The 14325-nt window shown below is 36.1% G+C and overlaps 1 protein-coding gene across 5 annotated transcripts in view; it reads right to left on the bottom strand.

The window, feature by feature from the left end:
• The window catches only part of ark2cb (arkadia (RNF111) C-terminal like ring finger ubiquitin ligase 2Cb), a 49729-nt gene that overhangs the window by 28907 nt on the left and 6497 nt on the right, over positions 1-14325 (bottom strand). For 3 of the 5 annotated variants that reach the window (XM_079827529.1, XM_079827528.1, XM_079827532.1), the window contains exon 1: positions 3891-4485. In XM_079827529.1, coding sequence (XP_079683655.1) covers positions 3891-4330 — 440 coding nt within the window. In that variant the 5' untranslated portion in view covers positions 4331-4485. Of the gene's footprint in view, positions 1-3890; positions 4486-14325 lie in introns of those variants that run through there. The other 2 variants (XM_079827530.1, XM_079827531.1) reach the window with 1 other exon arrangement.

The raw sequence follows: 14325 nt of genomic DNA on the forward strand, positions 1-14325 counted from the left end.
ATGATAGAATTTTCATTTTTGGGTGAGTAATCAATGACAGAATTTTCATTTTTGGGTGAGTAATCAATGACAGAATTTACATTTTTGGGTTAGTAATCAATGACAGGATTTTCATTTTTGGGTGAGTAATTAATGATAGAATTTTCATTTTTGGGTGAGTAATCAATGACAGAATTTTCATTTTTGGGTGAGTAATCAATGACAGAATTTACATTTTTGGGTGAGTAATTAATGACAGAATTTTCATTTTTGGGTGAGTAATCAATGACAGAATTTTCATTTTTGGGTGAGTAATTAATGATAGAATTTTCATTTTTGGGTGAGTAATTAATGACAGAATTTTCATTTTTGGGTGAGTAATCAATGGCAGAATTTTCATTTTTGGGTGAGTAATTAATGATAGAATTTTCATTTTTGGGTGAGTAATTAATGACAGAATTTTCATTTTTGGGTGAGTAATCAATGACAGAATTTTCATTTTTGTGTGAGTAATCAATGACAGAATTTTCATTTTTGGGTTAGTAATTAATGACAGAAATTTCATTTTTGGGTGAGTAATCAATGAAAGAATTTTCATTTTTGTGTGAGTAATCAATGACAGAATTTTCATTTTTGGGTGAGTAATTAATGACAGAATTTTCATTTTTGGGTGAGTAATCAATGAAAGAATTTTCATTTTTGGGTGAGTAATCAATGACAGAATTTTCATTTTTGGGTGAGTAATCAATGACAGAATTTTCATTTTTGGGTGAGTAATTGATGACAGAATTTTCATTTTTGGGTGAGTAATTGATGACAGAATTTTCATTTTTGGGTGAGTAATCAATGACAGAATTTTCATTTTTGGGTGAGTAATTAATGACAGAATTTTCATTTTTGGGTGAGTAATTAATGACAGAATTTTCATTTTTGGGTGAGTAATTAATGACAGAATTTTCATTTTTGTGTGAGTAATTAATGATAGAATTTTCATTTTTGTGTGAGTAATTAATGACAGAATTTTCATTTTTGGGTGAGTAATTAATGACAGAATTTTCATTTTTGGGTGAGTAATCAATGACAGGATTTTCATTTTTGGGTGAGTAATTAATGACAGAATTTTCATTTTTGGGTGAGTAATCAATGAAAGAATTTACATTTTTGGGTGAGTAATCAATGAAAGAATTTACATTTTTGGGTGAGTAATTAATGACAGAATTTACATTTTTGGGTGAGTAATTAATGACAGAATTTACATTTTTGGGTGAGTAATTAATGACAGAATTTACATTTTTGGGTGAGTAATTAATGACAGAATTTACATTTTTGGGTGAGTAATCAATGACAGAATTTTCATTTTTGGGTGAGTAATTAATGACAGAATTTACATTTTTGGGTGAGTAATTAATGACAGAATTTTCATTTTTGGGTGAGTAATCAATGACAGAATTTTCATTTTTGGGTGAGTAATCAATGAAAGAATTTACATTTTTGGGTGAGTAATTAATGACAGAATTTACATTTTTGGGTGAGTAATTAATGACAGAATTTTCATTTTTGGGTGAGTAATCAATGACAGAATTTTCATTTTTGGGTGAGTAATCAATGAAAGAATTTACATTTTTGGGTGAGTAATTAATGACAGAATTTACATTTTTGGGTGAGTAATCAATGACAGAATTTTCATTTTTGGGTGAGTAATTAATGACAGAATTTACATTTTTGGGTGAGTAATTAATGACAGAATTTTCATTTTTGGGTGAGTAATCAATGACAGAATTTTCATTTTTGGGTGAGTAATCAATGAAAGAATTTACATTTTTGGGTGAGTAATTAATGACAGAATTTTCATTTTTGGGTGAGTAATCAATGACAGAATTTTCATTTTTGGGTGAGTAATCAATGAAAGAATTTACATTTTTGGGTGAGTAATCAATGACAATTTTCATTTTTGGGTGAGTAATCAATGACAATTTTCATTTTTGGGTGAGTAATCAATGAAAGAATTTTCATTTTTGGGTGAGTAATTAATGACAGAATTTACATTTTTGGGTGAGTAATTAATGACAGAATTTACATTTTTGGGTGAGTAATCAATGAAAGAATTTTCATTTTTGGGTGAGTAATTAATGACAGAATTTTCATTTTTGGGTGAGTAATTAATGATAGAATTTACATTTTTGGGTGAGTAATCAATGAAAGAATTTTCATTTTTGGGTGAGTAATTAATGACAGAATTTACATTTTTGGGTGAGTAATTAATGACAGAATTTACATTTTTGGGTGAGTAATTAATGACAGAATTTTCATTTTTGGGTGAGTAATCAATGACAGAATTTACATTTTTGGGTGAGTAATCAATGACAGAATTTTCATTTTTGGGTGAGTAATTAATGACAGAATTTACATTTTTGGGTGAGTAATTAATGACAGAATTTTCATTTTTGGGTGAGTAATTAATGACAGAATTTTCATTTTTGGGTGAGTAATCAATGAAAGAATTTTCATTTTTGGGTGAGTAATCAATGACAGAATTTTCATTTTTGGGTGAGTAATCAATGAAAGAATTTTCATTTTTGGGTGAGTAATCAATGACAGAATTTTCATTTTTGGGTGAGTAATCAATGACAGAATTTACATTTTTGGGTGAGTAATTAATGGCAGAATTTTCATTTTTGGGTGAGTAATCAATGACAGAATTTTCATTTTTGGGTGAGTAATTAATGACAGAACTTTCATTTTTGGGTGAGTAATTAATGACAGAATTTACATTTTTGGGTGAGTAATTAATGACAGAATTTACATTTTTGGGTGAGTAATTAATGACAGAATTTACATTTTTGGGTGAGTAATTAATGATAGAATTTTCATTTTTGGGTGAGTAATTTTTGGGTGAGTAATTAATGATAGAATTTTCATTTTTGGGTGAGTAATTTTTGGGTGAGTAATTAATGACAGAATTTACATTTTTGGGTGAGTAATCAATGACAGAATTTTCATTTTTGGGTGAGTAATTTTTGGGTGAGTAATTAATGACAGAATTTACATTTTTGGGTGAGTAATTAATTATAGAATTTTCATTTTTGGGTGAGTAATTAATGACAGAATTTTCATTTTTGGGTGAGTAATTTTTGGGTGAGTAATTAATGATAGAATTTTCATTTTTGGGTGAGTAATTAATGACAGAATTTACATTTTTGGGTGAGTAATCGATGACAGAATTTTCATTTTTGGGTGAGTAATTAATGACAGAATTTTCATTTTTGGGTGAGTAATTAATGACAGAATTTTCATTTTTGGGTGAGTAATTAATGACAGAATTTTCATTTTTGGGTGAGTAATTTTTGGGTGAGTAATTAATGACAGAATTTTCATTTTTGGGTGAGTAATTAATGACAGAATTTTCATTTTTGGGTGAGTAATTAATGACAGAATTTTCATTTTTGGGTGAGTAATTTTTGGGTGAGTAATTAATGACAGAATTTACATTTTTGGGTGAGTAATCGATGACAGAATTTTCATTTTTGGGTGAGTAATTAATGACAGAATTTTCATTTTTGGGTGAGTAATTTTTGGGTGAGTAATTAATGACAGAATTTACATTTTTGGGTGAGTAATCAATGACAGAATTTTCATTTTTGGGTGAGTAATTAATGACAGAATTTTCATTTTTGGGTGAGTAATTAATGACAGAATTTTCATTTTTGGGTGAGTAATTAATGACAGAATTTTCATTTTTGGGTGAGTAATTAATGACAGAATTTTCATTTTTGGGTGAGTAATCAATGACAGAATTTAAATTTTTGGGTGAGTAATCAATGACAGAATTTTCATTTTTGGGTGAACTAACCCTTTCATTTTGAACTTATCCTGGAAGTAAGAACGAGGTTGACTTTGGGTTTGAAGCATACCTGGGCTGTGGAAGTATCCTCCTGTGCTGGGCCTCCAGGATCTGCTGCTGGATGAGGTATTGCTGGTGTAAAGCCTGAGGTAGGAAGGGCGGGGCTTGGATGTCCTGGAACGCTGGCGCTGGCATGTGGTTGAGAGGCGGATGCGCGGGGCCGAGATGATGGCTCATTCCCGTCTGAGATTGTCCTGGATGGGGCATTGGGAAATCAACAGGGATCTGGGCCTGCGGGCCTACGTGGAAATGCCGGCAAGAGGTAGCATGACTGTGCTGATGCCTGTTAAAATGAGATCCTGCAAGAACAATCACATCACAGCAAATTATGAGTGGGACTGAACCGCTGCTGGAGGCTTGGCCATCGTCTCCTGCGGGAACTTCCGGGAGAAATGAATCGTGTGATGGGAAATGAAGAGTGAAGGCGAGTGAACGGTGTCTGAACTGCATGTTTGTGTTAGTCTGATAGCTGTGGCTACATTCATCCAGTCATTTACCATCAGTAAGAACAGGAAACTGAAGGCAAACCCCTTCACTAATTCATGGGAAATGCCTGTAACTATAGTGACAAATATCAAGACTTGCAACTGTAGTTCAACCTCGTCAGTTTGTAGTTAAAGGGTTAGTTCACCCAAAAATGTAAATTGTGTCATTAATGACTGAGCCTCATGTGGTTGGACACCCGTCAGACCTCCGTTCATCTTCAGACACAAATGAAGATATTTTAGTGTAAATCTGATGCTCTGAAAGGCCTCCATTGGCTCAATGCACTTTACACTCTCAAGACCCTTAAAAGACACTAAAGACTAAAGTTACAAAGTCCATCTCACTACAGCGGTTCTACAATAACTTTATGAAGACGAGAATAGTTTTTTTGCGAAAAAAACCCCTAAATAATGACTTATATAGTGATGACGATTTCAAAACACGGCCTCATGAAGCTTCGAAGCGTTATGAATCAGTGAGTCGATTCAGTGGTTCAGAGCGTTATGAATCAGTGAGTCGATTCAGCGGTTCAGAGCGTTATGAATCAGTGAGTCGATTCAGCGGTTCAGAGCGTTATGAATCAGTGAGTCGATTCAGCGGTTCAGAGCGTTATGAATCAGTGAGTCGATTCAGCGGTTCAGAGCGTTGTGAATCAGTGAGTCGAATCATGATTCGGAGCGTTATGAATCAGTGAGTCGATTCAGCGGTTCAGAGCGTTATGAATCAGTGAGTCGAATCATGATTTGGAGCGTTATGAATCAGTGAGTCGATTCAACGGTTCAGAGCGTTATGAATCAGTGAGTCGAATCATGATTCGGAGCGTTATGAATCAGTGAGTCGATTCAGCGGTTCAGAGCATTATGAATCAGTGAGTCGATTCAGCGGTTCAGAGCGTTATGAATCAGTGAGTCGAATCATGATTCGGAGCGTTATGAATCAGTGAGTCGATTCAGCGGTTCAGAGCGTTATGAATCAGTGAGTCGAATCATGATTCGGATCGCGTGTCAAACTGCCAAACTGCTGAAATTTGGCGATTCAAACTGCTGAATTGACTCACTGATTCATAACGCTTCGAAGCTTCATGAGGCCGTGTTTTGAAATCGTCATCACTATATAAGTCGTTATTTAGGGTTTTTTTGCACACAGAAACTATTCTCGTCTTCATAAAGTTATTGTAGAGCCGCTGTAGTGAGATGGACTTTGTAACTTTAGTCTTTAGTGTCTTTTAAGGGTCTTGAGAGTGTAAAGTGCATTGAGCCAATGGAGGCCTTTCAGAGCATCAGATTTACACTAAAATATCTTCATTTGTGTCTGAAGATGAACGGAGGTCTGACGGGTGTCCAACCACATGAGGCTCAGTCATTAATGACACAATTTACATTTTTGGGTGAACTAACCCTTTAATCAGGGCTCGACATTAATGCTTGTCAAGTGGATTTTTTGAAGGGGCAAGTGAAAAATAATTTTACTTGCCCGACGGACAAGTAATCTGGTTAAAACGTCAAAACAAAAACTAACTAGGGAATCACCAAAATGCAAAAATGATTCTGCATTCACTAGTGTAAGTGGAGATCAATAGTGGATAATATAAAACAAACTGACGTTAATAAGGTTGAGCTGTTGAGCCTCTCGAGGAGAAAATCAAAAACAAATGAGCGCCGCTCACACACAGAAACTCAGTTAACATACACGGTTCAAATTGTGTAGTTTTATTATTTATAACATATGATACAGTTAAGCAACATCACACTAACAAGAGTGTGTTTTCCTGAATATCATCACAACTGAACATGAGGCTGATTTCATACCAGCTCCATAAACAATTCATTAACATTAAATCACCTACATTTTAGATGCAATATGGACTGTTTTTGTTCTATTTCAGCAGCGAAAATAGTTCCAAACAAATATCACAACAAAACCATAACTCATCTCACAGCAACAGTGTGTGTTACTGAGTGATTCAGCGTTTTCAATGAATCGGTTGAATCAAAGATTCAATGACCTATTCGTAAACGACCGCCAAATTCTTGAATGAATCAGCCGTTTGAAAGAATCGTTTGAATGAATCGACTCAATGACTCACTCATTAAGACAGTCACATGCTGCCACCTACTGGTGGTTTAGTTTCATCTTTCCAACTTTTCTTATTTGTATATTCAAAAATATTTAAAATAATCTCATAACATTATTTAATGCAGTTGTAATTTTTCAGTGTAAATAATTGAATTTGATTGGTAACAGCCTATAGTGTCTTATTCTAATTTAATTTATAGATCACATTTAAGAATATAAAATGAAAGCTGAAGCATATCCTATATTTAATAAGATTATGGAAAAATGCCCTTTATAAAAAGGTAAACATATCACAATTATGCAGATTTAAATATGTCAAAGCTGATTGAACACTGGTGAGAATATTGCTTCAGAATAGATTATATTTACAACACAAAAAAAAAAAAAAAAAAATCCGGACAAGCAAATTTTTAACTCGGACAAGTGAGTGACAGATTTACTTGTCCGAAGGACAAGCATGTGAACAGGCTTAATGTCGAGCCCTGAGTTAATGTTGGTTTAGTCTTGTCCAGTTTAGTTTGTTGTAAACACTTAAATTCTCACACTATTTATAATTCCTAACTTAATGTGTCAGTGATTAACCCTGTGTGCGTTAGGTTGCCGACCCCTGCTCTACAATAACACAATACTTCCTTCCATCCTAAATAGTTTGAGAAGTCTAGTTCACGTGGCATAGTTCTCTAGTCCTGTGGCCGGTTGCATAAATACAGCCAATATGTCTTAAGAACTAGCAGTAATCAGTCCTTCTTTTCAAATTCAAGACAAAAAAAATTGAAAAGAATTAGGTGACTAATTAGTAGGGTTGCAAAGAGGCTGAACATTTCCAGAAATGTAAATTTTTTTCCAAAAAAAAAAGTTTTCAGGATTTTTCCAGGATTTTTTGGAAAATTTTCCAGGATTTCTTTGGACATTTTGGAAAACTTTCCAGGATTTTTTGGAAACTTTTGAGAATTTCTTTGGAAATGTTTTGATATTTTTTGTGGGGAAACTTTCCAGGATTTCTTTGGACACTTTCCAAGATTTTTTGGAAACTTCTAATGAATTTGTTTTGGAAACTTTCCAGGATTTTATTGGAAAACCTTTTGATTTATTTTTGGGAAATTTTATGAAAATCTTGGACACTTTTCAGGATTTTTAATTCCGGAAAGTTTCCACACAAAAAATATCAAAACGTTTTCAAAGAAATTCTCAAAAGTTTCCAAAAAATCCTGGAAAGTTTTCAAAACATCCTGGAAAAATCCCCCCCATAAAATATCAAAACTTTTCCAAAAAAATTCTCAAAAGTTTCCAAAAAATCCTGGAAAGTTTTCAAAACATCCAGGAAAGTTTCCAAAAAAGAAATCTCAAAACTTTTTCCAATGAAATACTGAAAAGTTATCAAAAAAATCCTGGAAAAATTCCCTCCCAAAAATCTCAAAACTTATCCAAAAAAATTCTCAAAGTTTCCAAAAAAAACTGAAAAGTTTCCAAGATTTTCAAAAAGTTTACAAAAAATCCTGTAAAATTTCCGGAAACTTAGCAACCCCACTAATTGGTCCAAGCAGTTTATGCATCCGGCCACTGAGCGTTTCTGGTAGTCATTGTAGAATACGGCAGTTCTTTCAGAACCAAACTGTGTCAATCGTCCATCAGACGTGATTCTTTTTACCCACACCAGATTTAATCAGTGAAGTTGATACACAGCGCAAAACAAATACTGACCACTAACTCTAAACTTAACCGTAGTATAGCGCTGGTAGAACATCCTGATGCTTTTGTAAATGTGTAAATAAACCCAGATTTGCTTCTTGTTGCAAAGTAAATCCTATGGCATTTTGTGTCAGTGTAGAGAACTTCAGATCCGAAGTCTGACCTTTTCTTGATTGAGTTAACCGAGTGTATATCAGCTCCAACCATATTCTACAGCTGTGTGAACAGAAGCGGCTCCTCACCTCGTCTCAGCGGATCTGGACGCTCTAGAGTTATTTAGTGAATGATAAACGCACACAGGACAGCTGAAGAATCCACAGCTGCTTCAAGTTCTCAGCCAAATGTCTGAGCATGGAGGAAACGTCTGGGTTCAGATGTATTTATATGCGAGCTGTCACACTTTATCAATGAAGGGCTTTGCGTTTTCTGATGACAGAACTTTGGAGAAATGTGTGGGAAACCATTTTCACGTAAAAAGCAATGACATCTCTATGGACGTGATTTGGCCGAACTAGGACATCTTCCTGAATCAACATCCTCTATTGCTACTAGGAACACAATCCTAATCTTATCCCAACCTCCAAATCTCTGCGGGTTAAGAACACGCTGAAGCTCTTAAGTCTAAAATCTGGTTGATAGGGATGTTGGACACTTCTTATCTTAAGAAACATGTTTACTGGGATTTATCCGAGATCTCTGTAGATGTAGAATAACTCCTCTGTTCATAAAGCAAAAATCAGATATTGCAGGAAACCAAACGGCTTTTTCTGGTTCAAGAAATGCCGTTTGCATGCTTTATTATGACTTTACGTGAATATTTATTGATAGAGCAACAATTACACTGTAAATAATATAGCTGAGAGCAGGGCCAAGCACAACGAAGACAATAAGACTCGCCAACATGTCTGAGAGCGTCAGACCAACTGCAACAATGAGCAATTAAAGGCATTTTAAGACGATTTTAGGCTGCAAAAACATATACAGTCACTAATAATATGATTTAATGGTTTATCACTTTTAAACAATAGGTGGCGCTGTGACTAAATTGATGTGGTGTGGTCAGACTGAGGTGACGATGACACGTGCAAAGTTTGGTGTCATTATGTCAAAGCATTGCAGAGATACAGCCTTGTGTCATTTCGGCATCGTGCCTCAACTTTGTCGCTGCGATTTACGAAAACGGTTTCGTCTGTGGACACGAAATCAATGATTTTTTTCTGTCATGGTCTGAAGATGATACGATTCGATTTTGGTGAAAATCAGACAAAGAGTCTTGGAGGAGTTTGAAAAGTAGGTTTTTAAAGGAAATCAAAATGGCGGACGGAAAGTTCGGCCAAATATGGCAAAATTGGTATCGGTGATTCCCAAGGAATCATTAAAATAGGCGAATTGAATCAAAAGTTTAGCATTTTTTGAAATCATTATAACTTTTGACCACAAGGTGGCGCTACCCCTTCTTGAGTACCTTCGGGTCTTGGTGCCGAAAACATACTGAGTTTCGTAACAATACGCCAATGCGTTTGTAAAATATAGAATTTTTGTACAAAATTCAAAATGGCTGCCACCCAAAATGGCTGATATTGGAAAATTTGGTATCGAATAACTCTGCGTGATGCCCGAATCTAAAGAGTTTTGTGGTTTTTGGCCAAATTGTTCAGAAGTTATAAGCAAAAGTAGCCAATTTTTCTATCTCCGGACCAATAGGTGGCACTGCGGCGAAACGCTGCATGTAGCCTCAAGTCATGGTTGGCATAACACACACCATGTTTGCTCAGAACACACCAAAGCATTGCAGAGATACAGCCTCAAGTGCCATTTCGGCATCATGGCTCAACTTCGCCGCTGCGATATACAAAAACGGTTTCGTCTGTGGACACGAAATCAATAATTTTTTTGCTGTCATGGTCTGAAGATGATACGATTCCATTTTGGTGAAAATCAGACTTGGAGGAGTTTGAAAAAGTAGGTTTTTAAAGGAAATCAAAATGGCGGACAGGAAGTTTGGCCAAATTGGTATCGGTGATTCCAAAGGAATCATTAAAATAGGCAAATTGAAACAAAAGTTTAGCATTTTTGGAAATCATTATGACTTTTGACCACAAGGTGGCGCTACCCCTTCTTGAGTACCTTCAGGGCTTGGTGCCGAAGAGACATACTGAGTTTCGTAACAATACGCCAATGCGGTCGTAAAATATAGCATTTTATGACAAAATTCAAAATGGCTGATATGGGAAAATTTGGTATCGAATAACTCGCCGTGATGCCCCGAATCTAAAAAATTAGCTGTCTTTGGATCATTTTAAAACAGTTATTCGACAAATAGATACAGATTCAACGATATGTAACTGTTTTTAGTCTGTTTGTGTTGTCATTTTTTTCCCCTTTGTGATGAAACTGATGTATTGCTGCCCATTTTGGCCAGGACACTCCTGTAAAAGAGATTAATCTCAGAGAGTCTTTTCTGGTTAAATAAAGGTTAAAAAAAATGAAATATCAAGACAAAACTGAGTTTGTGCTGTTGGAATCTGCCGGCTACTCACATGACAACAAGAGAATGGGCAAATTAATCAATGCACCACCAATTTACGGGTTTCAAAACGCATGAGAATACTCCAAATAAACAAAATGGTGGACGAAAATGAGCCAGAAAGGCCCATCTCTCCACTGATTCAATAACAGATGAAATGTGTGGATATATCATAAAAAATAGGCAAATTGAATTTTTTTTCGGAAATCATTATAACTTTTGACCACAAGGTGGCGCTACCCCTTCTTGAGTACCTTCAGGGCTTGGTGCCGAAAACATACTGAGTTTCGTAACAATACGCCAATGCGTTCGTAAAATATAGCGTTTTTTGACAAAATTCAAAATGGCTGACACCCAAAATGGCTGATATGGGAAAATTTGGTATCGAATAACTCGCCGTGATGCCCCAAATCTAAAGAGTTTGCTGTCTTTGGATCATTTTAAAACAGTTATTTAACGATATGTAACTGTTTTTAGCCTGTTTGTGTTGTAATTTTTTGTTGTTGTTGTGATTTTGGCCATTTTGGCCAGGACACTCCTGTAAAAGAGATTATTAATCTCAGAGAGTCTTTTCTGGTTAAATAAATAAATAAAAATGAAATATCAAGACAAAACGTGAGTTTGTGCTGTTGGAATCTGCCGGCTACTCACAAGACAACAAGAGAATGGGCAAATTAATCAATGCACCACCAATTTACGGCTTTCAAAACGCATGAGAATACTCCAAATAAACAAAATGGTGGACGAAAATGAGCCAGAAAGGCCCATCTCTCCACTGATTCAATAACAGATGAAATGTGTGGATATACCATAAAAAATAGGCAAATTGAATTTTTTTTCGGAAATCATAACTTTTGACCACAAGGTGGCGCTACCCCTTCTTGAGTACCTTCAGGGCTTGGTGCCGAAAACATACTGAGTTTCGTAACAATACGCCAATGCGTTCGTAAAATATAGCATTTTTTGACAAAATTCAAAATGGCTGACACCCAAAATGGCTGATATGGGAAAATTTGGTATCGAATAACTCGCCGTGATGCCCCGAATCTAAAGAGTTTGCTGTCTTTGGATCATTTTAAAACAGTTATTTAACGATATGTAACTGTTTTTAGTCTGTTTGTGTTTTAATTTTTTTTTTTTTTGTGATTTTGGCCAGGACACTCCTGTAAAAGAGATTATTAATCTCAGAGAGTCTTTTCTGGTTAAATAAAGGTTAAAAAAAATGAAATATCAAGACAAAACGTGAGTTTGTGCTGTTGGAATCTGCCGGCTACTCACATGACAACAAGAGAATGGGCAAATTAATCAATGCACCACCAATTTACGGGTTTCAAAACGCATGAGAATACTCCAAATAAACAAAATGGAGGACGAAAATGAGCCAGAAAGGCCCATCTCTCCACTGATTCAATAACAGATGAAATGTGTGGATATACCTGGATCATTCACATCCGGGTCATTTACTGGGAGAAGACTTAAAGGTGCAGCGTTACGTCCTCTTTAGCGCCAATTGGATGTGATGTGGTGGGGAATGCACACTGCACCTTCAAGTGCCTCGAAATGACCACGGATCTCGAGGTCACATGATGAAAAAAGCCAGGAAATCGGCCTATCGGATCACAGCAGAGGGAGGAGGAGGTGGAGGGGGAGACAATAAATGGAAATCAGCAAGAAGCACACTGGAGGTTAGGAAAAATACTATATTCTTTATTGAAAAATATTAGTATATGTGGATTTTGTGTCATAATAATAAGTCCATGCAACAAATAAAACAACATTGACCAATAGCAAGGCCCACCATGCTCAGTACAGGGTTAACAGAACAAAAGCAACATCCAATGAGCAGATGCATCGGCTACAGCACATTACAGTACATCTTTACTACAGAAAGATTACATTGGAGAATATTCAATGTAGAATCAAAATAATAATAATAATAATGTGATTCATGCACTCTATTACCAGAACAAAAGGTAGAGAAACCACAACCAAACAATAGACATTTGCATTGCTCTAATAGAGGATCTCAGTAGCAGTGCAGGAGATCAACATCCCTGCCAAATGGACGGCATTTTGGACGCTGTTAATTTGGCCAATCGTCTGTTGTTTTGCGCTTTTCCTCTAAACATGATCGTGAATGATTGTGTAAAATCAGGAGGCGATGAATGAAGCACACGTTATGCAGGTGACTATGGAAGCTCGTTTACGCCACTAAATAAAAGTAGTTGTTTTGTTCGTTGTTCATTGCGATTGCAATTCGGCATTTGACTTTTTCTAAAACTAAAAAAAATATATAATGCATTGTGAGATATTACAGAAGCTTGTTTCCACCACAGATTGCTTCAAATGAACTCGCAACTTTCTCACGCAATTGCGTCGTATAAACTCGCAACTTCTCACACATTTGCGTCACATAAACTCGCAAGTTCTCTCACAGTTGCGTCACATAAACTCGCAACTTCTCACAATTGCGTCGTATAAACTCGCAAGTTCTCACAATTGCGTCGTATAAACTCGCAACTTCTCACAATTGCGTCGTATAAACTCGCAACTTCTCACAATTGCGTCGTATAAACTCGCAACTTCTCACAATTGCGTCGTATAAACTCGCAACTTCTCACAATTGCGTCGTATAAACTCGCAACTTCTCACAATTGCGTCGTATAAACTCGCAACTTCTCACAATTGCGTCGTATAAACTCGCAACTTCTCACAATTGCGTCGTATAAACTCGCAACTTCTCACAATTGCGTCGTATAAACTCGCAACTTCTCACAATTGCGTCGTATAAACTCGCAACTTCTCACAATTGCGTCGTATAAACTCGCAACTTCTCACAATTGCGTCGTATAAACTCGCAACTTCTCACAATTGCGTCGTATAAACTCGCAACTTCTCACAATTGCGTCGTATAAACTCGCAACTTCTCACAATTGCGTCGTATAAACTCGCAACTTCTCACAATTGCGTCGTATAAACTCGCAACTTCTCACAATTGCGTCGTATAAACTCGCAACTTCTCACAATTGCGTCGTATAAACTCGCAACTTCTCACAATTGCGTCGTATAAACTCGCAACTTCTCACAATTGCGTCGTATAAACTCGCAACTTCTCACAATTGCGTCGTATAAACTCGCAACTTCTCACAATTGCGTCGTATAAACTCGCAACTTCTCACAATTGCGTCGTATAAACTCGCAACTTCTCACAATTGCGTCGTATAAACTCGCAACTTCTCACAATTGCGTCGTATAAACTCGCAACTTCTCACAATTGCGTCGTATAAACTCGCAACTTCTCACAATTGCGTCGTATAAACTCGCAACTTCTCACAATTGCGTCGTATAAACTCGCAACTTCTCACAATTGCGTCGTATAAACTCGCAACTTCTCACAATTGCGTCGTATAAACTCGCAACTTCTCACAATTGCGTCGTATAAACTCGCAACTTCTCACAATTGCGTCGTATAAACTCGCAACTTCTCACAATTGCGTCGTATAAACTCGCAACTTCTCACAATTGCGTCGTATAAACTCGCAACTTCTCACAATTGCGTCGTATAAACTCGCAACTTCTCACAATTGCGTCGTATAAACTCGCAACTTCTCACAATTGCGTCGTATAAACTCGCAACTTCTCACAATTGCGTCGTATAAACTCGCAA

Source organism: Gobio gobio, assembly GCF_949357685.1.
Source record: "Gobio gobio genome assembly, chromosome: 10".
In the NCBI taxonomy this organism is placed as follows: Eukaryota; Metazoa; Chordata; class Actinopteri; order Cypriniformes; family Gobionidae; genus Gobio; species Gobio gobio.